The 25,417-nt window shown below is 44.7% G+C and overlaps 1 protein-coding gene across 4 annotated transcripts in view; it reads left to right on the top strand.

Moving 5' to 3' along the window:
- Positions 1 to 25,417, top strand: part of Tspan14 (tetraspanin 14) — a 60,509-nt gene that overhangs the window by 18,404 nt on the left and 16,688 nt on the right. For 2 of the 4 annotated variants that reach the window (XM_028785128.1, XM_028785126.1), the window contains exon 2: positions 13,300 to 13,397. In XM_028785128.1, the coding sequence (XP_028640961.1) occupies positions 13,317 to 13,397 (81 nt within the window). In that variant the 5' untranslated portion in view covers positions 13,300 to 13,316. Of the gene's footprint in view, positions 1 to 5,764; positions 5,784 to 13,299; positions 13,398 to 18,675; positions 18,751 to 25,417 lie in introns of those variants that run through there. The other 2 variants (XM_028785129.1, XM_028785130.1) reach the window with 2 other exon arrangements.

The following is a 25,417-nucleotide window of genomic DNA, read 5'->3' as shown; positions in this document are numbered from 1 at the left end:
TGGGGTTTGGGAATCAGGGTTGAATGGCAAGGCATATGTGGCACCAGAAGCCAAGAGCAGCAATGGAGAGAGGCTCTGAGATGTGAAGTACTTTACGGGCGGATGGTAGATACAGAGCACTGCGTTCCCTAAGCTGACAATGCAGCTGGTGCTGTATGGTTAGTCAGGTTCTACAGGGTAGGGCTAGAACACTGGTAGCCACGCCTTCCCAGCGCTGGTTCACTTCTTTCACTGTCCTGGCTTCCTTCCCTCTTGGCTACAGTCTTCCTGCCCATCTGTCTTTCTTGCTGCTTCGTGTGATTTGTAGTCTATACCAGAAAGGGGCTGTTGCTATCAGAGCCTCTCAATGTTAATCTTACTAAACTACTGATTGAGATTGAGGGGGACCAAGATCTGCACTTCTGGCAAGCTCATGTTCCTGGTGGTGTTATCTGATCCAAGGTGGTAGGGCTTGCTTTTACACCACACGTTGTCCTAAGAGGGCAAGTAAGGAAGAGGAGATAGCTGATAGCCACTAGGAGCAGAGGCCCTAGGAATTCATGAAGGAGGCTGGGCTCTGGGTAAGCTAGGACTTGATTCCTTTGGGTGTGGCACAGCCAAACACTAAACCACAGGTTCTAGACAGTAGTTCCGACTACCAGATGTTGAGGACAGATAGCAGATCTGGAAATGAGTAGAGCAGACAGTGAACTTTTCTCCACTCCTTTTTTGTTTGCTTGTTTGTTCGTTTGTTTTTGTTTTGTTTATATTCTTCTATATATTACATCTCAACTGCAGTTTCCTTTCCCTCTCTACCACCACCCCTCACCCCCACCACATAGGACTGACTCTCACCCAGATCAACTCCTCCTTTTTCCTTCAGCAAAGAGCAGGCTTCCCAGGGATATCAACTAAACATGGCTTAAACAAGTTACAGTGAGACTAGGCACATACTCTCCTACTCAAGTCTGGACAAGACAACAGTGTAGGAGGAAAAGGGTCCCAAACGCAGGCAAAAGAGAGACAGCCCCAACTCCCACTGTTAGGAATCCCACAAAAACACCACAAAAACATCTGTTATACAACTATAAGAGATAGTTTTATACCATATAGTAGAGGATCTAGATCAGATGTACACAGGCTGCCTGGTGGTTGGTTTAGTCTCTGTGACTTCTATGAGCCCTGGTTAGTTGATTCTTTGAGCTGTTTTCTTGTGGAGTCCTTGACCCCTCTGGCTCCTACAGTCCTTTTTCTCCTTCTTCTGAAGGATTCCCCCAATTGAGCCTAATATTTGGCCGTGGGTCTCTGCATCTGCTCCTTTGAGTTGCTGGATGAAGCCTCTGATGATTATGCTAGGCTCCAGTCTCTAAGGTTAGCAGAATATCATTAGGAATCATTCCATTGACTTTTTTTTTTTTTAATTTCCCAGTCCTGTTTGGTTCATCCTAGGTCTCTGGGCTATTGAACCTTTGGTTCCTGGCCATCCAGGCAGTGTCAGGCATGGGCTCCCTCTGGTTACATGGGTTTCAAATTGGACTAGTCATTTGTTGGCCACTCCTATATGTTCTGTGCCACTTTTACCACAGCATATTTTGTAGGCAGGAGAAATTGTAGGTCAAAGGTTTTGTGGCTGGGTTTGTGTTCCAATCCCTGTACTGGAAGTCTTGCCTGGTCACAGAAGACGGCTAGTTCAGACTCCATGTCCCACATCACTAGGAGTCTTCTTCACTAAGGTCACCCTTGTAGATTCCAGGGAGTTTCCATTACACTAGGTTTCTACTTCGCCCCAAAATGCCCCCAATTCCAGTGATCTCTTCCAGTACTCCCCACCACCAGAACCCTCCTGTTCCTGTTTCCACCTGCTAGCATGAAATCTTTTCTATTTCCCCTGCCCAGGGAGATCCATGTATCCATCAATCTCCCTGTCCAGCTTGGGCCCTTCTTGTTACTTAGACTCTGGGTCTGTGGATTGTAGCATGGTTATTTTTTACTTTACAGCTAATATTCACGTATAAATGAGTATATACATGTTTGTCTTTCTGGGTTATCTCACTCAGGATGATTTTTTTTTCTAGTTCTATCCATTTGCTAACAAATTTCATGATACTACTCTTCAACAGCTGAGTAGTACTCCACTGTGTAAATGTACCATATTTTCTTTATCCATATTTTAGTTGACGAACATCTACATTGTTTCCAGGTTCTGACTATTATGAATAAAGCTGCTATGAACATAGCTGGACAAGAGTCCTTTGGTCCAGGAGTAATATAAGTTGGGTCTTGAGGTAGATCAATTCCCAATTTTCTGAGAAACTGCCAATTTGATTTCCAAAGTGGTTGTAAAAGTTCACACCTTCAACAGCAATGGAGAAGTGTTCTCCTTGCCTCACATCCTCACCAGGTTAGCTGTCACTTGTGTTTTTGATCTTAGTCATTCTGTCAGGTGTAAGATGGAATCCCAAAGTTGTTTTGATCTGCATTCTTCTAACTGATAAGGATGTTGAACCTTTCTTTAGGTGTTTCATGGACATCTGGATTGCTCTACTGAGAATTCTGTTCAGATTTGCACCCCATTTTTTAATTGGATTATTTGGTTTGTTGATGTCTGGTTTGTTGAATTCTTTATATTTTTTGGATATTGGCCCTCTGTTGAATGTAGGGTTAGCGTACAGCTTTTTTCATAATGTAGGCTGCTGTTTTTATCCTATTGACAATGTCCTTTGCTTTACAGAAGCTTTTCAATTTCATAAGGTCCCATTTATTAATTGTCTTAGTGCCTGAGCTGTTGGTATTCTGTTCAGGAGGTTGTTTCCTGTGCCAATCCATTCAAGGCTATTTCTCGTCTTTTTTTTTTTTTTAGATTTATTTATTTTTATTTATGTGAGTACACTGTAGCTGTCTTCAGACACACAACAGAAGAGTTCATCAAATCCCATTACAGATGGTTATGAGCCACCATTTGGTTTCTGGGAATTGAACTCAGGACCTCTGGAAGAGGAGTTAGTGCTCTTAACTACTGAGCCATCTCTCCAGCCCCAGCTGTTTCTCTTCTATCAGGTTCAATGTATCTGGTTTTATGTTTAGGTCATTCTTCTACATACACACAGCTAGTTAGACTAGCACCATTTGTTGAGCATGTTTTCTTTTTCCCATTGTATAAATTTGGCTCCTTTGTCAAAAACCAGGTGTTCATAGGTGTGTAGATTTATGTCTTTGTCTTTGATTTGATTTCATTGATCAACCTGTCTATGTTTATGCCAGTACCATGCAATTTTTATTACTATTGCTCTGTAGTACAGCTTGAAATCCAGAATGGTGATACCTCCAGAAGTTCTTTTATTGTGTAGGATTGTTTTAGCTATCCTTGAGATTTTTTGTTTTTATTTTATTTTTTTCTTTTAAGGTCTGTAAAGAATTGTGGGTTGTTGTTGTTTTGTTTGTGTTTGTCTGAGACAGGGTTTCTCTGTGTAGCCCTGGCTGTCCTGGAACTCTCTCTGTAGACCAGGCTGGCCTCAAACTCAGATCTGCCTGCCCCTGCCTTCCAGGTGCTATGCTGGGATTAAAGGCGTGCACCACTGGCACCTGGCTCTGTGTTGGGATTTTGATGGGAATTGCCTTGAATCTGTAGATTACTTTGGATAAGTTGGCTGTTTTTATTATGTTAATCCTACCGGTCCATGACCATGGGAGAGCTTTCCATCCTCTGCTATCTTTTTCAGTTATTTCTTCAAACCTTTGCAGTTATTGTCATGCAGGCTTTTCATTTGCTTGGTTGGAGTTACACTAAGATATTTTATATTATTATTTGTGGCTATTGTGAAGGAGGTTATTTCTCTGACTTCTTCCTCAGCCCTTATCATTTTTATATAGGAAGGCTACTGATTTTTTGGGGGGTTAACCTTTTATATAGACACTTCAATGAAGTGCTTATCAGCTTCTACCACACATTTTGCTCTAAAGAGCCAATATTTAGGCTGGGTGTGGTTTCTACCTTTAATCCCAGCACTGGAGAAGCAGAGGCAGGTGGATCTCTGAGTTCAAGCCAGCCAGGGTGACATGTTAACTTCCTGTCAACTACAACAACAGCAGCAGCAATAATAATGGTAATAGTAACAATAAATAATCCAGTGTTTATTCTGAGTGATAGCTTTTTGTCTCTATCCTTTCACTGGTCTCATTGATGCTTTTAACCCATATATATTTGATTTGATGTCTTACAGTCTCTGCAGAAGTGCAATTGTTTTTTTTTTTTTGTTTTTTTTTTGTAGGGTCTCTGAAGGCTGTTACACTGTTGGCAGTGCTGTGCTCCTTTCCCAAGGCTTTGGTGGGGAAATCCACCTTCAGGCTCATTCAGGCTGTTACAGAATCTTCTCTTTGCTGCTTTTGGACAGAGCTCCATGTTTCCCTGTTGACTGTCAGCTAGGGCTGTGCACATCCATAACTCCTACACTCTGTGGTCACAGCACCTCAGGCCAGCAACAGTGCCACAGAGTTGGTTATGTTTGGAATCTCTGAATTCTCTTTTTGCCCTCAGCTGGGAAAGAGCTTTGTTTTTAAGGGCTTATGTAATTGCAGTCAGCCCTACATACCCACAGGTTTTGAAGCCATGGATTCAACCAACCGCAGATTGAAAATACCCAGGAAGCAAGTTGTGTCTATCTGCACACATATTTTTTCCTAGCCACCATTTCTTAAACAATATAGTAAGCAACAATTTACAGAGTACATAAGGCATTAAAGTAGTCTAGAGATGATTTAAATTTCGAGAAGATATGCATAAGCTACATAGTAAAGAATACCTTTTTAAAACGACATTTTATTTATTTGTGCACTTTTGTGCGTGAATATGTATGTATATTTATTTATAGGTGTCTTGTCTGTATGGGTGCTTGTCAAAGGACAACTTGCAGGAATCAGTTCTCTCCTTTCACTGTGGGGATTCCTGAGCTAGAACTCTGTCATTAGGTTTGGTGGCAGCTGCCTTTACCTGCTGAGCCATCTGGCTGGCTCTACATGGTTTTAAAAGGACTTGACCAGGCTTTGGGTTCCTTGCTACCCCTACAAATGTCCAGAGACAGCTCTGCATCATACCATTTTAAGATCAGTTGAGGAGTAGCCTGAATTAGAAGGTTTCTTTTGCTCCTCATGTGGTAATAGATTCTTTTTTTTTTTTTTGGTTTGGTTTTTCGAGACAGGGTTTCTCTGTGTAGCCCTGGCTGTCCTGGAACTCACTCTGTAGACCATGCTAGCCTCGAACTCTCGAACTTAGAAATCCAACTGCCTCTGCCTCCCAAGTGCTGGGATTAAAGGCGTGGAGGTAATAGATTCTTGATGTTTTTACCTCACTAAATTAAAAGCACCAACGAAAACTACTTCCTAGGAGTATAATGGGTGAGCATGTGAATTGGGCAAACACAGGTAACCTTACTTTCTCTTAAAACACAGTATGAGTTAAGGGGAATTTGGAAAAGGAATCAGTGTACCTGTTTGGCATTATTGAAAGGGTGGGTAATAGGAACAAAAAAATGTAAACTGTGAATAAGTGGGCGAATGGTCCAGTTTAAAGTATAAGAATTGATGGTAGCAGGTGATTCTAGAGAAAGGAGGAGGTCACCTTTAGGAAATCATCAGACCAAAAAACAAAAAAAAGGGTGGAGTGGGGAGAAGAGAGTGGGATGAGGTTGGTAAACAGGAGCACATGAAAGCAGGTGATGTGGTTTTATCCTAGACTTCTTCCCCTGCTCTGTGGACTGTCCATCTTCCTGTCCCTCTACAGGAGGAAGACCTGAGCCTAGGAGACCCAGGTATTCTTGGGAATTAATGGTGAGACCACATTTTTTCAGTTTTCCAGGCTGTTTCCCTGCCCTCTCCCCCACGCCCCAAAACAAACAAACAAACAAACAAACCTGGTGGCTTGGCTGGGGGAAGGTAACAAAATGGATCCAAACAAAAACTAAACAGACAAAAATTAGAAATACAGTAATGTTGGAAACATGGACTTAGCAAATAGCTCAGCCAGATCATCCTGGACAGAAATCTACCTGTTTAAAGACACAGTTTCTAAACATTTTATTTGTTCTTAATTAAGGATTACTGGGCATATGGGAAGTACCTACTATGAATGACAGCAAAACAATACAGAACAAAAGAAAAAAAGTCTTGAGTTAGCCTATTTAGATAAGAGTATTTTGAGAAAAATTGTTCAGACATTTTTAGATTAAGAGACTTTCAGTAGTGTGAAATAAGAACAAGCTAGTACTTTTAAAAGGCACATTTAGAATGCGAAAAGTTATTTAAAAAATCAAGAGCTGTGCAAAAATATCATAGAATTATTAAGAATCAGTAGGAGGTAAAGTTAAAGTGGTTTTCTAGAAAACAGAGCTTAGAGATAGGAGGTGGATAATAGGGCCGGAAAGGGAGGGCGGTTGAAAGATTAGTCCAGGTTCCCCACATCCATTAAAAAGCAGCAGAGCTTGGCAACATCTGGGGGGGAAACACGTGGAAAAGAGAAGTACTTGTCTTCAGGAAGCTCCTCTGCCAGTGGAACCATTTGGACGACATAGGTAGACCAGTTGACCCAAAAGCTTACAGAGAGAAACAGTTGCAGTACAAGATCAGGGATGAAGAGATTCAGCCTTCTCTAGAATTGTAGAAGGACAAGGGATGGTGTTACTTTTTCCATGGAATTGATTCCCAGCCTAGACTTATACTCACAGGTCATCCTGTACCTCATCTAAAGAACCTCAGGACTTCTCATAACACTAAGCATCTCCTGTGGGTAGTACCCAAAGAGAACTGTGCATCTACCTGTCTATGTCTACTACTTTGGGAAACTCTCCTCTGAGTATAGGAATAGCGTATGCGGTGCATGACTGACTGAGAACAGATTTTGATAGCTGAAAAGAAAAACAATCATGTTTTGTGTGGCTCATCCTTCTGGCCTACATCATAATATCAACTCTGAAAATGACCACAGCCAGCTCTACAGCTTCACTATAATTAGGATGGAGAGATGAACTAGGACAAGCATGAGGGAGTGGCTTAGGAAAAGATGGGGTTGGTAAGGAATAGAGTTAAATTGCCCTCTTCCTGCGTAGGCACACTCAGGAGATGCTGAGAAGTGAGAACTAGGGAATAGTAATGTAAGCATATAGAGTCATTCCAGGAGATATACAGATATAAATGAGAAGAGTCAGTGTCTTAGGGCTGGCATTGCTGAACCAAACACTATGACCACAGAGCAAGTTGGGGAAGAAAGGGTTTATTTGGCTTCTACTGTCACAGCACTGTTCATTATTGAAGGAAGTCAGGACAAGAACTTAAGCAGGACAGGAACCTGGAGGCAGGAGCTAATGCAGAGACCTTGGAGGGGTGCTGTTTACTGGCTTGCTTCCCATGTTTTGCTCAGCCTGCTTTCTTATAGAACCCAGGGCTACCAGTCCAGGGATGGCATTACTCACAGTGAGCTGGGCCCTCCCTCATCAATAACTAATTAAGAAAATGCCATACAGCAGGGTCTTATGGTGGCATTTTTCTCAACTAAGGTTCCCTCCTTCCATATAACTAGTTTGTGTGTCAAGTTGACATAAGACAAGCCAGCACAGTCAGCTAGAAGGTAATGCCCCTTGAAGTAGAAAAGGCCTGCCATTTTTTTCTCAACATGATTGTTGATTCGTGTGTATAGTTGATTATTTCATTGTATGCAAATAAAATTAAAACAACAGGGAATAAAGAATATAAAGCATGTGGAAAGGAGCAGGGTTTCAATAAAGTGTACATCATTGTGTGCACACTGCATTCATTCATTCATTAATCCTTTCATCATTCATTCATCACAGCAGTTCTGGGGCTTGAGGCTAGGGATTCATGTATGGTAGGCAAGTGCTGCTCTATGTTCCTAGTGCATGAAATGTAGTCTCGATGGGCCATAGTTAAACAGTTGGTGCATTTGTTCTCATGTCTGTGACCAAAATTACAGAGAAGCAACTTAATTAACCTTGTGGGCCCAGTTCATTACAGCCAGGAGGGCTTGATGGAGATTTCGGCAGTAGGAGCATCATGTGCAGACAAGGAAGCTGAGTGGGATTATAACCACAATCCCGAACGACCTACTCCTGCCAGCTAGCCCCACCTCCTAAAGGCCCCAGAGCCTTCCCAAATGATGCCATCCTCTGGGGAACAGTTACTTAAAACACAGGCTTGCCACAAGAGACATTCCAGGTTCAAATCATGCCAGCCGAGAGCCATGGTCCACTGGTCTCTCACTGTCAGCTCCCTTTCATGCTTCTGAATTGGAAATAGTTTGTAGTTGAACAGGTGCTAACTTTTTTAATTAAGAAAAGTCAGTGGGAAAGATTGTTGCAGCTTCAATGCAGTAGTCAGATCAGGGAGTCCTGTTTATGATGACTGCGGCCTCACCACCCCACTGCCCTACAGTGGCCTCCATCAGTATCCATAACGCCAAGATGGTAATGGCAAGTGTGGTGGAAACTCTTTTGGAAAATCACTTACAGACCCACACAATGCAGCTCCCTTTCATGGTCTGATTTTTCCATTTGCCTTTACCCACATGCCTACAAATTGTTCCGTAATCACAAACCGTGACGTTCACGTTTCATACTCAGCGTGTATTCTATTTCTTCTGCTGGTTTATTTTCATGAGGCAAATTCTTAGTCATGAGTTAATTGGATTAAGGATATAACCAGATTTAATGTCTGTAACTGTTGGCTTTCCAAAGGGTAATGACATATCCATCTGCTGCAAGGTATGAATATGCCTAACACGAGTGGTAGTGGCATTCTGTTAAATTTGAAAGCATGTACAAGGGCTGGAGAGATGCCTCAGTGGTTAAGAGCACTGACTGCTCTTCCAGAGGTCCTGAGTTCAATTCCTAGCAACCACATGGTGGCTTACAACCATTTGTAATGGTGAACGCATGAACAAGTGCCCCTGGGTAGTCTGTGGATTTTATTGTCACTGATCGTGAATATACATCTGTGAATTATGCTGCCCCTCTGTTCATAGCCATTGTTTACCTAACTAAGCCTAAGACTTCTGTTTTATTGCATACGAGTCACTGTTACAAACATTTCCTTTCTACCAGGACTGCACCTTCAGAAAGCTTTCATTATTTATATTTCTTATATTATCTTAATGTAACTTGTAATCATTGACAGTAATCTTAGACTTTTTTCCCGTTGCCTCAAAAGAGAAGACAAGTAAGGAGGAGATGGGCCTTAACACCCTGTTCTTCAGATTGTGCACTTGCATGTATACTGTGCACCTTAAATATTTAGATTGATTTTTGCCTATTTAGTTCTCCTCAGATTGCTAGTCAGCTTTTTAAACAATACAAAATAGCTTTTAGGTTCTTCTCTGCTAGGTCTGTTGGTGTCTGAAAAGTTTACTGACTTTTAGGAAGTCAAGATGGGTGTTTGACTGTCTCTGTCTTTGCTTCTCTGTATCTCTCTGTCTGCTGTCTCTGTCTTCTGTCTGTCTCTCCCTCTACCTCCTCGCCTCTCTCTGTGTGTCTGTCTGTTTGTGTAGGTAAAGAGTACTGGTATAAACAGTGGGTACATGGCTAAGTTCTGCTTTCACTGATGTGTCTTATTTTTGGCAGTGAGGTGAGATGTGAGGGACCCTGGACACTTTGGAGTTATTTGGGGGTCAGGTCTAGTTTCTTGCATCATCAGAGCTGTGAATGTGCCCACACAAGTGGCTCACGAGTGCTCATTTCTTTTTTTTTTCTGCTGGTGAGGTTTTGAGGCACTGGGTCCTAGCTTTACTTCCCTACTGATGGAAGACGATTGTGCCCTCTTGGAGACAGTGGGTTTAGACTGGGCTGAAAAAAAAGTGTTCCTGTTGTTCTGCAGTCTAAGTTGTAAAGTATGTCTTCTGGACAGCAGGAGAGAAAAGGAGGCCCCTGAAGGAGAGTCCAAGGCCACCACTTTTTTTTTTTTTCCCACTTCTTAAGGCTTATGGCAGAGGTCTGGGAAGTAGGGTGGAAAAAGAGTGAATTTTTTTTTTATTCCCCTTGAAACAGTTTACCTGTCTGGGAGTTGAGGATGGGGAAATGACATCAGTACCCTTACCCCAGGGCCTGAGTTGTCATTTGTTCAAAGGAAATGACATGCTCATGCATGTACTTGGCTTGTAGGTTGCAGGAGGAATGTGCTGTGTGTTATACTCCGTAATACTCTGTGCCCAGGATGACTAGGGAGTGTGTGGTCACTGCTGGGCGAACCTGCAGCTAGTTCATACCAAGTGTTGGAGGTACTACATGGGAGGAGTTTTAATTTAGGTCTTGGCTGTTAACAGTTCTTTGAGGGTTTGGACCCCAGCATCTGGTCTGTTTGGTTGTAGGGCTAGGGTGGAGGAGGGTGAACTAGATGGGGAGGGAAGATGGCACCCTGAATAGGGAGAATCTACTACACTCAGAGTGCTGGCCGGTTTCCCTGTGGCAGCATGATCTCCTGTGTGTGTCTGTGTTCTCCACACTGAACTGTGAACAAGAACTGAAGGAGACTGAGGATTTGTAGTGTGACGATCCCTGTGCTCTCACAGAATGATCATGAAGGCCTGGAGCTGGGGCACAGGGTCAGTCAGCATCATCATGTATGCTGGCAAGAAGACAGATGAGCCATAGAGTTCTGAACCGCAGTGGGGTAGACCGTGGCTGTGGGGTACCTTCTAGGAGTTCCAGACATCTAGGTGCTTGTGTAGTCCACTTCTCAGGCTTCCCCACAAACCCCAAGGAAGAAGAGATGTATTTGGTGCTCTGAGGACAGGCTGGTCTTGTCTATAAGAGGAAGAAGTGGTAGCACTTGTGACATTTTGATATCTTAACAGGACATTTCAAAAGCTAACTTGATTGGTTCTAATTGAGTTCTAGGTTTACTTTTCCTCCTACACAGGCCAATTCAGCTATCTCTAGTTATCCCTCCGTCCCCACCACAGGTGTCCTCAAATGAAATGGACAACCTTTATGCTTTGAGGAATGTCATTTCTGATTAGGTTTCTTTCTTCAGGGCCCGTTATAACCTAACCAGGGTGCTGCACCCGAACATTAGACCCTCTTATCTTCTCAGTGTCTCCATAGAGAGGATAGCCTCTCACTGTGCAGTAGCTGCTTCACCAGGTATGGATCTGGCTTCATAGGCTAGCTACCCAAGTAGCTTGTTAACACAGATGGAGAGCCTAACCAGTCCTATACAGAGTGGTGGAGGCTGGACTCTAAAGAATGTGAGGTCGACTCTGATGATCCCAGGTGAGGCCTTCGTAGTAGCACCAGGGACCAGTTGTTCATTGTCTGTTTCAGGTGAGGACCCCAAGGGCCTGAGTAGGGCAGGGACTTGATTGGGCCAGACCACGCTGAGAAGGATGGTGCCTGTTCTTTTTTCTGAAAGAGCTGGGGCTTCTCCTTGTTGTTGCTTGTGTGATTCTGTGGTGTTGAGAGCCCTTGAGCACCTGGAATAGTGTGTTCCCACTCATTCTTGGAGGGCAGTTTCATGGAAGTGTTCTGGGATAGATGTGGGGCTGTTGGGTGGCTGAGAGGTCACTCCTACTGTCTCACCCATGCCTCCTGGCAGCTGCCCCAGATAGGGTGAGGGAGTGAGAGGTGGAGTCTAGATGGTTCACATGGATTGCATACTTTGGGACATGGCTGAGTACATACAGGGCCCATTTGTAGAGGAATCATGTTCCTTTGTCATTTTCTCAGAACATTGCAATCCTATAGCTACATTCAGGCTCATCTCTAAACCTGATTTTGTAAATACCCTGTCCTCAGAAAAGCTGTAGAAGTTAGTTGTTTCAGGTGTCTGGGTAGAGGGATTGTCTCTTCACTGCCAGGATGGCCTTGTTTGGAATTTGGTCCTTGTCCTATATCTGGGTCCTCCTAACCTTGACAGTGTACTTCTCTTCAAGTACATGTGGGGGGAGGGTTGGGGAAGTAGCACCCCTTCCTGTACACAGGGCTGGGATAATAGTACCCTTTACTGTCTGGAGCCTCAGATCCTGGCCCCTTGTTCAGCTTGAGTACCCCACCCTGTCCCATGTTCACCTGTGCTTTATTCCTGAGGGTGATGACAAAGGGAGGTGCTACTGGTGGGCCTGGCTGTGAGTATTTTGGTGGCTGACAGATAAGAAATAACATGTACTGTTCACCCTGCAACTTCAAGGCTGTTCCCAAAGGGACACTATAGTCCGGATTTATTGTATTTGGCCAGGGAGCCAAGCCATGTCCATGGTGGATAGGAGTAGGAGATAGACAGCTGGAGTGAGAGTGAATGCTAGCTGCTGCTGCGGGCTTTGGGATGTCTCACTGCCCAGACAGGGCCGTCTCATTTCTGAACAGGCTGTGCCTGGGAGCTTGTCTCAGACAATAGGCAAATGAATGTGGACATAACTATGTCTTTGTGTTGACCCCACAGTTAGATCCTGTGTAAGCCTGCTGATCTTTCTGCTTGCTTCCCACCATGGTTTCCTGTGATCAAATCTTCATTTCCTTGGTTGGCTATGGTGGTTAAAAGAATGTGGGCAGTGGAATCCCTTTGCCATGGTTCAGATTCTGGACTCTGTTCTTTTCTTCTTTTTTATGTATCTATTTTTGAAGGTAAGGTCTCATTGTGTAGCCTAAGTTGGCCTGGAGTTCACAGCAGTGCTCCTACCTCAGTGTCCCAAAAACTGGGGTTACAGGTATGAGCTACTGTGTCCAGCCTCTTGCTCCTGAGGTCGTCACATGATCTTTCTGAACTCCTGTGTTCTTGACATGGGGTGGAAGGAACAATCAATACACAGCTAAGAAGAAGATGAGATAAATGGTTGAGAAAGTTCCAAGCAGAGTTTCTAGTACTTTGATGACACTTAAAAATTGCTATCCTTTCCTCTTCCTCTTCCTCTTCCTCTTCCTCTTCCTCTCCTCCTCCTCCTCTTCCTTCTTCTTCTTCTTTTTTGGTTTTTTGAGACATGGTTTCTCTGTGTAGTCCTGGCTGTCCTGGAACTCACTCTGTAGACCAGGCTGAAATCCACCTGCCTCTGCCTCCCAAGTGCTGGGATTAAAGGAGTGCACCATCACTACCTTCTTGCAATATACCCACCCCACCCCCCCACCCACCCCCCTTTTTTTTTTGGAAGCTGACTTTTAACCTGGTTGCTGTTTAGCCTCTAGTTATAGCACTAGTAGTAGACCTGTCTTTGGATGAACAGATAGACATGAGGGAACAGTGGAATTTCAGGAAGTTGAATGGGAGCCTTGGCCTTTCTGTGCATGGGGAGCAGGTTTGAAGCTGACTGTGCCTCATCAGTCACTGTCCCTGCAGGTCCTGCTTCTCAGAAGATGCACTATTATAGATACTCGAACGCCGAGGTCAGCTGCTGGTACAAGTACCTGCTCTTCAGCTACAATATCGTCTTTTGGGTAAGTCCAGAGATGTGGCCACAGTCCCTTGTGTGATTGGAACCGTCATCACCAAGTCACGATTCTCTATATACTCCTGATGACCAGACTCCAGTGAGGCCCTGGAAAGAGGCAAAGGGCAGGTTCAGTGGTCCTTGTCCTCATAGAACCAGCCAGGAGTATTGTCATGGGTGGGCTCAGGTGACTGAAAGCCAGATTAAGGGGTCCAGCCCAGTCTGGGTGGTTCAGGAAACCTTTGGTCACTGTCTCGGTGTAATGGTGCTATCTTCCTATCCCAGCAATGCACTGTAAGACATGGATAGCCAGGTACCTTGTAGACCAGGCTGTCTTCTGTATCCTGGGAGAGGATAGTCAAGACACAGCTGAGAAGGCTGTAATGAGGGCCATAAAGTCCTGCACTTCTGGAAATTGTGGTTTACTAAGAACAGCATTAGTGTGGTGAGCATCAGAGGGTAGGGTAGCGCTTTGCTAATGTGGTTAGGTTAGCAGAGTGTGCTGAGCCTAGGATGCAGGAAGTGAGCTGGGGGCTGAGTATCACTGAACAGGCTGCCCAGTGGGATATGAGAAGGAAAGATCCAGTCAGAATGGTAGTTGCAAAAGCTATCAGGCTGGCTTTCCTGAGGCAGAAGCGAGGTCAGCATGTGCAAAGGAGGACAGGCAGTCATGAGACTGGAGCTGAGTGAAAAAGGCAACACAGACAAGGACAGGGACACTGAGAAGTCTGGTTACACAGGTCTCAGTGGGTATTGAGGTTATCTTTCATCTCTTTACTTCTTGCTAGGAATTGAGTCCAGGGCCTTGTGCATGTTAGGCATGCACTCTGCCACGAAAGCTATAATTTTTTATTGTAATACATTTTTTATTTTCAGGTAGCCCCTATACTTTTTGTTTTCAGATAATCTTAGTTGGTACCCTGGCTAGTTTTAAGGTTTGACACAAGAGTCATTTGGGAAGAGGAACTCTCAATTGAGAAACGCCTCCATAAGGTTTGCCTATAGGCAAATCTATAGTAGTTGGTGTGGGAAGGCCCAGCCCATTGTGGGTGTGGCCACTCCTGGGTGCTGTAAGAAAGCAGGCTGAGCAAGCCATGGGGAACAAGCCAGAAAGCAACGTCCCTCCATGGCTGCTGTATCAGCTCCTTTCCCCAGGGTCTTACCCTACTTGAATGCTGCTCTGACTTCTCATGGTAATGGATTGTAATCTGTGAGGTAAAATAAATCTTCCTCCCCAAGTTACTGTTGGCCCAGCAATAGAAACTCTCATTAACACAGTTGCCCGGATGACTTTGAATTTAGGACCCTCTGTCTCAGCCTTCTGAGCAGCTGGGATTATGGGTATGTGCTACCACACTGCCTTTTTATGTATTTCTTTAACTCTCAGGAGCTTTTATGTATGTGTTGTGTGGTGTGATCTGACTTCAGAGTGACTGCAGAATAAGGGAGAAGACCAGTTGAGCCATATTCTGAGAGGGAACTTTGGTGGGGTGTATGGGTAGTGAGAGTTTTTTCCCCCTTGGCTGGCCTTATGAGGATATACCCTGGAGGTGCATTTTAGGAAGGTGTGAGTGGAGAGAGATCATCGAAATGAGTGTGCATACCTACTGAGGAGAGTCTTGAATATTGCCTGAGATGCTGAGGCCAGGTGGAAAAGGAAGGCCTCTTAGACCTGGCCAAAATGAGTACAAGCCTGGGGTAAAAAGGCAGTTTTGTGTTGTAGAAGCTTCTCTGGTAGAAAAGAGTAGTCAGTTGTGTCACAGAGGGGTGACCTTGGTTGCTGTTGTTGGAGATGGGAAGGGACCAGCTACATTGAGGAGGTTGGTCAAGGAACCAAAGGAAAGTGAAGAAGTGAAATTCTAACTAACAACAGTTCTTTCAATTACTCAGGCCTCAAAAGCAGAAAGACTGGGCAGTTGCTGGAGCTGGTCAGGGGTTGGGGAGCTACACTGTGTGTGTGTTTGGCCCTCAGGACTGGGCAGAGCAAGGCAGACACTGGCACTGTGTGGGAAGGTGAGGGAAGAGATGACGTGTAGAAGCCTTTATGTCAGTAAGCACACTGGTCATTGGGGGCCACAGAGAAAGGGGGCAGAGTAGGTGGTAATGTCTTTTGCTTCTGTTGTGGAGTTGGTGGTTACTGTCTCAGAGCTGGAGAACTGGGCAGTTTACTAAGACTCCACTGCTTCCCTCTCCTGCCCCTCCCCTCCTTCCTCTGCCTTTCTGCTCCTCTTTCTTTGCTTCAGTACTGAAGATAGAAACCCAGGGCTCATGCATGCTCAACTACTGAGCCATTCACCCCTTCTGACATTTCTTCCCTCCCTCCCTCCTTCCTTCCCTCCCTCCCTCCCTCCCTCCCTTTCTCCCTCCCTTCTTCCCTCTCTCCCTTCCCTCCTTCCTTCCCCCCTCTCTCGTTTTTTGAGTCAGAGTTTTCCCTGTATTCCTGGCTGTCCTGGAACTCAGTCCATAGACCAAGTAGTCCTTGAACTCACAGAGATATGCCTGCTTCTGACTTCCGAGTGGTGGGATTAAAGGTACAAAGCACTAGGCCTGGCCACTTCCTACCTTTTCTCTGGCGTCACGTCTGTCCTGGTGATGTCTCTCTGTGTGATTAGGAGTTCTCTGTCCTAGAGAAAGGGTGGAGTACAGCGGCATATCTTTTACCCCAGACTTTCCTGTGCTCAGTCTTCAGCCTCAACTTAATTCCTGATGTGGGCATCGCTGGGCATCAGTGTGTGTGCATGTTCTCTTTCTGTCGCTGTGACAAAATGCCAGAGATAGTGAACTTATAAGAGAGAGGCTAAGGTGTTCTATGATCACCTGGATTGTTGGCTTTAGGCTCTGGTGGTAGTGTCAGCTGTGGAGTGTGTGACAGCAAAGTGCTGTCCTCATGGCCAGGAAGCAGAGGAGGTGTAGAGTGGGCTAGAATGTCACAGTCCCCTTCATAAGCATGCAGTTAGCTATCTGCAAACTATAGCAGTATGTTCTTGGTCACAGAGGCCTGTACTCCATTCTTGCCGTGTATTGTGGGGCTTCTCAGACTTGCATTTTGCTCCCTATCTGGAGAGCATTGCTTCCTGTTTCCTTTGACTTGATCTTTGACATTCTAATTGTCACAGGCAGCACAATACCCTCATTGTCCCTAGTCCTAGACAAGTCCCTAGTCACCTCTTCCTTCAGAGGTTCTTCATAACAGATTCTTGGTTCTTAGGGAACAGGACTTACTTGGGTACTTATACATTGGCAGCACAACATTCAAACAGTTCATTGAATCCAAATTGTGGCAAGCCTGGACTGAAGTATGTAGTAGTATTTTAAGGATTTTGCGGACTTGGCAGTGTATGTGGTTGAGAGTTAATCATTTTTGTTAGTGAGCACTGGGGCAGAAGAGGAGGGAACAAACAGGAACAGTTAGGAAATGCCCTCAGAGAATGGATGTGGGGCCAGGCCCCTTGGTGTTGGCCACCATCCCCACTATTCCTGGCATGAAGTTACTTTACCTGGGCAGGATGCAGCAGTGTGGAGGGAGGCCCAAGCTTTGCAACTCGTGGAGACCTGGGAAGCTCACACACAATGCAGTGGGGTGAGGTCAGTCTACTCTGGACACCTCGATACAGTCTGCCCTCTCCCCTGAACACAGGGACCTTGAAAAGCCTGGTGTTCCCACTGAGAAATGTTGATCTCAGCTGCCTGGTGTCTCCATTACACGGTTTCAGAAAAAGGAGAAAGTGGTGTGCTAAGTCCATATGGCTTCTGAGTTTCCTTTTTTTAGATGGAGAAAATAGAAGAATGTACCAAGCCTCATGATTCCATCATCCGGTTTCAGAAATGAATTCAGCTGCTTTTGTTCCCCAACCTCTTTTAGATTACTTTGAATCAAAGCCTGGGTCGTTTTTCCATACAGAACGTGTTTGTTTTTGTTTGGTGGCTCAGTAGGCCAGTGTGAGTATGCAGAAGGCAGCCAGTATCTGTGGCCAGTTGAGGTGCAGGGACAGACTGGCTGAAGGTGAGCCACCTGCCTCTTCCAGCCTCTCCAACACCACTTTCTCTAGTGAACAGATTCCTGGAGCTCTCAAGGAACGTCTACTGGTTCTTGAGCCTGATTCCCATCCATTTGGTAAGGTGTGGATGCTGCTGTCTGTGCACTTAGTGAATTAAGCTTCTTTTGATTCTTTACACAGAGATGATACAGAAAATCACTTCCTGGGAGCCTAGTGCTTTGAGAGCAGCCCCCCCCCCCCCCACGTATTTTTTTTTTCTTTGATCGCTTTTTGGTTGTGCTATACCTGTTTCTAGTTTAGAGTCTTGTTCAACTCAAGGAAATGCAAATTAAAACCACAGTATAATAGCACCTCATACCCACAAAGGTGTGATGTGTTTTCTTTAAAAAAAAAAAAGCAGAAGATAAATGTTGGTGTAGGTGTGTAGAAATTGGTGACCTTGTACATTGTGTCATGGAAGCAAGCATGATCTGTGATGGCAAACTGGTGTCACTTCTGGTTAACAACGATATTACCATGTGCAACCCCACTTCTGGATATATATGCAGAAGATTGAAAGCAAAATGTCAGATGTTTGTACACCAGTGTGCGGCCATTGGTGATCAGGAGGTCAGGAAGTGTAACATCTTAGAGCCTAAGTCACTCTAGGACACATGCTGGAGTACAGACGAACCTTTAGGACATGTATGTTAAGTAGAATAAGCCAGATATGAAAGGAACAATTTGATTTCACTTACAGGTTAGGTGCTGTATGACTCCACACACAGTAACTAGAATAGTAAGCACAAAGACATAGACACAGAGAGTGGATTTCGGTTGCCAGGCAGTGAGGAGGTGAAAATGGGCAGGCTCATAGTCCATTTGTGCTGATTTTATGGATTACTACAAGAGTCATTTATATCCAGAGAAGATTATCTGGTGAATAGTTCTAGAGCAGTAGCTCTTTATCTGTGGGTCGCAACCCCTTTGAGGGTCAAATGACCCTTTCACAGGGGCCGCCTAAGACCATCAGATATTTACATTATGATTCGTAACACTAGCAAAATTTCAGTTATGAAGTAGCAACAAAAATAATGTTATGGTTGGGGTCACTACAACATGAGATACTATATTAAAGGGTTGCAGCGTTAGGAAGGTTGAGAACCACTGCTCTAGAAGCTGAGAAGTTCAAGATTGGGGAAGTCATAACTTGGTGGAAAGTATCACATGGGTGGGAGAATAAAAGAGGGAAAGGGAGTTTAAATTCAGCTTCTCCGCTCTCTCCTCCCCCTCTCTGATGCTGGGGATGACTTGAGAGCCATGCATGTGCTGGGTAATCGCTTTGCTACTGTGCTTTGTCTGCTTCCTTCAAACTATTTTATGGTAAGTCCACCTTATCAGTAATGAATTAATCCATTCATCCTCAGTACCTACTCTCCTCTGAAAAGCCCCACTTCTTAACACAGTCACAATGGGGACAAAGTCCCTAACACATGGATCTTGAGGGACACAGTCCAACCATAGCAGGAGATTGTTGTTTAAGGGGTCTGGTTTCTGGTTTGTATTTAAAAAAGATTGTCTGGTGGCCGATTCTGTTTTGATAGACTTAATGCCACTGAGGTATATACTTGATCGTGGTTAAAATAAGTTATATCATGTGTGTTTCACTATAGTTTAAAACTGTCCCGTTTAGGCAGACAGAGGAAGAGAAACTGTGAAGCAAGGCTGGCGGAGCCATGGAAGGCCTTGTCTTTGTTCATACACAGCCTAGTTCTGTAAAGAACGTGCATTCCTCTTGGGTTTGCTTCCTGGATGTTTGTGAGGGGTATTATCTGTAACTCAGGATTGCTTTCCCCATAAGCATTGACCATAATCTCTATAAGTTCAGATGAAGTTCTTGCCTGGATCTGTTTCAGAGATAGATTTAAAATGAAGACTCCATCCTTGCAGGCCTATGCTACACCACAAGGAGAACCTTCTGTTTGTCTTTAGTTTCAAAAAAGCTTACAGAAAAATAACACTCTGCTATTGACATCCATAGTGACTTTAAGTTTGAGCCATAGCTTTCCGGGTTGTAAATTTTTAGTTAGCATCTGAGCCTAACTCTGCAGCCTTACTTCTGACTGAGACAGTGGAACAGGAGAGAATGAATATCTGAGCTCTGTGCGTGACTTAAAGCCCTGTCCTTTAGGGTATCTGATACCTCCTATGTGTAGGGTGAGGATAATTTATAGTCTGGGTCAGGAAAGAACAAGGGAGAGGTTATTGAGAGTTTTGCTGGAACACCAAATGAACCTCAGGCTACTTCTGGCACTCCAGGACCAGTGGCTGCCCTACTCCAGAGAGACAGCAAGAAGCCTGGTATAAAAGCACAGCCCTAACCCAACCTCCCAGTGGATGGAGAATTGGTTTCTTCCCCCAAGAGCTCTAGCCATGATGAATAAAACCCAGGTCTGATTGCAGTTGCTTTCCCAGCTTCCATCAGGGTATACTTGTTCTGTCTCTCCCTTTTCTCCCTCTACTAAGATAAGGTCTCTGTAGCTGTGAATGGCCTTGTGGTTCTGATGGTCCTCCTGGCATGGACTACTATCTTGCCTGTTTTATATAGGACTGGGATTTGAACTCAGGCCTGCATGCATGTTAAGCAATCATTCTTCCACCTGAGCTATGCCCTTAGCGCCTTTGCTTCCGTATTTCAAATGACAAATGTCTACTGTAGTGATACAGTGTGGTTTTGTTTTCATCGCTGAGTTTGGTACCTTTTCTTTCAAGAACTATCGAGTGAACTTTTGCAGTTGCATAAGTTCCAGAAGACTTAAACAAAACATCCCAGAATAGCTTGTATTCCTCTTCTTGCTGCAGGTGTCTGCCTGTAGATGTTTGTAGTTTCATGTCCTCAGGGACAATATCCTCAAAATCTGGATGGTTGCATTATCACATCAGTATCACTGGTATGGGACATTCAGGTTGTTGCCACACAGTCTTGCTGGTTGTGTTTTTGTAGAAACACCCATGTGAGACATTTAGGTTGTTTCAGTTTTTCTTTCTTCCAGATAAGGTTGCAGAGACTAGGTTTATCTAATACAGATTCTTCCCTGTAGGAAAGGGAGGGAAGTTATTGCTAGAATGGTGTCCCAGGAGTGAGATTAAGTGGGTCAGAAGGTGTGTACATTGATTTGACCTGGCTGACACACTTAACAGTCAAAAATCACTTTTCCAGAAGAGCTGCCCCAGTGCACAGGAAGTGAGCTGCCTTATCTCTTGGCATAGGTAGGGATGTGTTTAGTCTCAGTCTCAGTCTCAGTCTTGCCAAGGCTGAGGGCAGAGGGTGAGGACTGCCCTCGTCAGGGACTCCCCTAGAACTAAGGTGTGGCTAAGAGCATAGACCTCCACATGCCTCAGCCATGTGCAAAGCTGAGCCTGCAGGCAATTTATGGAGGAAGCTTGTCCCAGGAGCATGGCTAGTGCCCGGCACGTGGTAGTTATGGCCACAGGGTGTGTGTAACCCCTCCCACCTCTGTGTGTGTGTGTGCGTGTGCGCGTGTGCGCACGTATCCCTTTTGTGCAGTGACTCACTGACGTGGTAACTGTCAAAGGCCTGTCTACTGTGTGGAGCGCCTCATTTCTATCTTGTTTCTACTGTGTTCTCTCTCTCTCTCTCTCTCTTTCCTTCCTTCCTTCCTTCCTTCCTTCCTTCCTTCCTTCCTTCTTTCTTTCTTTCTTTCTTTCTTTCTTTCTTTCTTTCTTTCTTTCTTCTTCAGAAATCCCTTTTAAAAATTCGGTTGAGGGTCTGAGGAGAGGGTTCAGTGAATAAATCACACTGTTCCCAAAGTGAGGACTGGAACTCAGATCCCCAGAAGCCACACAAAAACTGTGTGGGTATTCAGAAGGCAGGTCCCTGGATCACGCAGGAGACCCTGGCTCAGTAAATAAGGTGAAGAACAAAGAAGACACCCAGGACAACTAAAGCCCTCCACACATGTACTTCTTCCTGGCCCAAGCCTAGTGTTGCTTTATCCCTGCCCTCATCTCTCTTCCTATTCCGATTCCAGATCCTGGCGTGTGCTCTGTTGCCACCACACACCCGTTCCATGAAGTCTTTTTATTCTGTCTCCTGAGCCCCTTCTGGATTCCTGGTCTTAATCCACAGTGATTTTTAATAGTGGCTGAGCAGGTTGTATTCCCACCAACATTGTGTTAGGGCCCCTATTTCCCTATATCCTTACCAGCTAGCACTTACCCATCTTCATACTAGCCATTTTGACCAGAGTGACATGGAGTCTCAAGAGTAGTTTTAATTTGTACCCTCCCCCAATGTCTGGGGATGTTGAACACTCAAAAAATATGTATATCCTGGGGGAAAAAGGCAGGTATGTTAATGCACACCTTTAACTCCAGCACTAAAGAGTCAGAGGGTGGTGGATTTCTTGAGTTTGAGGCCAGAGTGAATTACATGGAGAATTCTAGGCCAGCCAGAGCTACCTGGTCAGACCCCATGTTCTGTTCATTGGCCTGATTATTGATTGACACTTTGGGTCCTTTCCTTTTCCCTTTTCCCTTTTCCCTTTTCCCTTTTTCCTTTTCCCTTTTCCCTTTTCCCTTTCCCCTTCCCCCTTCCCCCTTTCCCCTTCCCCCTTTCCCCTTTTCCCTTTCCTTTCTTTTCATTTAATGTTTTTGCAATTCTATATATTAATTTAAACACCTTAGTCTAATGTAGCGGCCAAAGTTTTTTTTTCCGTTCTGTAGGCTGTCTGTTCACTCAAGGTCACTCAAGTTGTGTGTGTGCACACACTCGAGTGCACATGAAAGTTTTTAATTTCATGTAATTCTGTTTGTTATTTTTTGCACCTATTTTTTGTGTGTGCTATTACAGTTCTCCCCAGAAGATTTTTGCCTATACCTGTATCCTGAAGTGCTCTCCATGGGTTTCTGTTTCTCAGCATGAACTGTGTTTTGTGCAAGCAAGAGACAGGTTTTACTATGTATCTATGGCTGTGCTGGAACTCTGTAGACCAGGCTGGTGTCGGATTCACAGAGTTCCACCTCCACTGCCTCCTGAGCACCCTTTGCTCCTTTCCTCTTCTCACTTAGGTTTTCCTCTGAATTCCTGCAGTTTATGTAGGGTCTGTCAGTCAGTCAGTATATTTGATGTCAGTATATATGGTGTCAGTCTTCAAGTCTTTGCTAATTCTGTCTTTGCTGCTGTCCCTTTCTCCCCTGTTTGTTGATTTCTGCCACCTTATTACAGGTCCCTTTTTTTCTTTCAGTACTTTTTACCTAATAGTATGATGTTATAACATGTTTCATTAAGGGCATGTGTCATGAATTATACACAGTTGTAAGCTGTTAAGGACTGTTAAAACATCTGGGGATTGGTGACTCAGGCCTTTAATTCCAGCACTTAGGAAGCAGAGGCAGGTAGATTTCTGAGTTCGAGGCCAGCAAGGTCTACAGAGAATTCCAGGACAGCCAGGCCTACACAGAAAAAAACCCTTTTTTTTAAAAAAAAAAAAAAAAAAAAAAAGCTACTTAAATAATACAAAAATATATCAAAAGTTGCAGATACCCAGAATTTATGTGGCTAACTGAACTGAAGGAAATCCTGTCCTTCTCTAGGTCCAGATGGTTTTAGTGTGATAGGTTCGTGCTGGGCTTGGCCTCCTGGGGCCGTCAGGTCAGACCTGGTTCTGCTTGTTTTGAGCATCATTTTCACTGGAAGGAAGCCACATCCATCATTTGGCTATCCTCTCTGGCTTCTCCCATCATTCACTGCCAGTCGAACAGTTGCAGCAGAGTTTACAGAACATACAAACCCAAGAATGTTTACCGTCTGGCCCTGGTCTAGTAACTTGGATTTCTCTCATTTTAATCACCGTGTACTGGGATAGTGAAGGCAGAGACTGTCATGCTGGAGTGCTACCTAGAGCCTCTCTTGGTTGACTCTTCCTCCACTGCCATTCCTGGACCTCAGGTTACTGGGTCGGGCTCCAGTTCGAATTGTTGCAGTGGAACAGTATTTGTCCTTCTTCTGGGCCCTTTGGGTCCTCTTGCAGGGCTGCAGAGAGCACATCTGCTTCTTGTTCACAGCAGCCACCCATCCGGAGAGAGGAAAAGCTGCTGTGTGATAGCTTTGTGACCCTGGGCATGGTGCCGCCTGCCTTGGGCCCCATTTCCCCTATAATGAGGAAGCTGAGGAAGCTAGCCCTAGCCTCTCCTCTGGTTCTCAGACCGTTCAAACTTCCTTTGAGAGGTGGTTTTTTTCAGAGTCTTAAAATGGGGTGTTTATTAGTACTGATTGAGTGTGTGTGTTTACATGTGCATGTTCCATGCTGTGCATGTGGAGATCAGAGGATAACTTTACTGCTCTGAGGGTCCCCCGTTTCCTAGTGGGCAGGGCTGCAAACACCAATAGATACACTATGATTCAGCACTCAGCCCTCTGGGTGGAATTTCAAGGTTCAACTTGTGTTCAGGGCAGCATTTTCAGCCTATGGGTCACAACCTCTTTGGGGTCACCTAAGGCCATCAGAAAGCACAGGTATTTACATAATGATTTACAACAGTTGCAAAATTATAGTTATAAGTAGCAATGAAAGTGATTTTATGGTTGGAGGGCACCACAATGTAGTGTATCTATTGTGGTTTGCAGCCATACCCACTAGGAAACGGGGGACCCTCAGAGCAGTAGTTATCCTCTGATCTTCACGTGCACAGCATGGAGCATCTATTTTAAAGGGCTGCAGCACTAGGAAGGTTTAGAATCCCTGGTTTAGGGTCTGCCTCCTGGAGGTCAATCTGACCCCAAGTTTGGTTGAATCATTGGCATTTCAAGGAGTCTAAAGTATCTCTGGTATTCTGTGAACCTACACCTTGGGATTTCCTGTTCTGGAGTGTTCCAGGACCATGGTTTTGCATCCTACCTGGAAGGACTTAGGTGGCAAAGCATAGCCAGTAGAAAGAGGTACTGGATTGTCAGATGGAGCTTCAGGGGCGTATGGATGGCTGCCCAGCAACCTGAGATGTGTAAAGAACAAACTTGATAGCATCATTTCTTCTAGCCCTTGCTCTCCCCAGCTTTCTGTTCCCATCTTTCCCAGCTTTTCTTCCTGAACGCCACATTTCTGTTTTCTCCAGAGGCAGAAGTTGAGCCTCTAGACCAGGCACTTTTTCTTAGGACACTAGTCTGTTTGGGAGCTGGGTTAAGCTGTAATAGTTACTTTCTCCATGCTGGGATAAAATACCTGACAAAAGCAACTTAAGAAATAGTGAGTTTTATTTTGGCTCACGGTTTGAGTGTATAGTTGATCTTGGCAGCAAGAGCATTAAGTGGCTGGTCACAGGAAGCAAAGAGAGATGAATGCTGGCATTCCACCCATTTTACTTTCTTTTTCTTTCGGTCTAGGATCTTGGTCTGAGGAATGGTGTGGTTTTACAACCTCAGTTAAACCTCTTTGGAAATACATGTGTCTTCTAGTTGATTCTAAATCATGCAAGTTGGAGATTGAGATTAACAGTTACTGGGGACATACAAAATCTTCAATGCAACAGATGCGAGTATTTGAGGAGTCAGCACAGTGGCCCTTCAGACCTCAGCTCTGCCTGTACCCAGGAGCAGGGCTCTCTTTATGTAAGCAAGTCCCATTAGAGCCTTTTATTAGCCCTTTCAAATCTGTCAGAAGGGCCGTCTCTGTTGTATGGAGGAAAGCGTAGGATCAAGGAAGGCCTGGCACTTGCAGGGGGTCCACTTGATAAGAATGTTGCAGAATGAACCCTGGGCCCTAGAATGCTGACCTGTGCCATGTATTTAGTACTGTTCTGGGCTGCATGGTGTTACAGTGCGTTCTCTTCTGCTTATCTCTGAGATATCTATAAGGAGGCCCTGATCATCAGCCTGAGTTAGTGAAGAACTGATTGACTGATAACCAGGGGTCAGCAGTGCAAAGTGTCAAAATGTTGCCCAGCTACTGATGGAAAGACAAGATGTCTGGATCCTGCAAGAGATGCCTACACACTTAGACTTAATGCAAGGGGGCAAGACCATTGGGTCCTG

This window comes from Grammomys surdaster, unplaced genomic scaffold (assembly GCF_004785775.1).
Source record: "Grammomys surdaster isolate TR1022 unplaced genomic scaffold, NIH_TR_1.0 125114, whole genome shotgun sequence".
NCBI lineage: Eukaryota > Metazoa > Chordata > Mammalia > Rodentia > Muridae > Grammomys > Grammomys surdaster.
The sequence above is the reverse complement of the archived record's forward strand: the minus strand, read 5'-3'. Positions and strand labels throughout refer to the sequence as shown.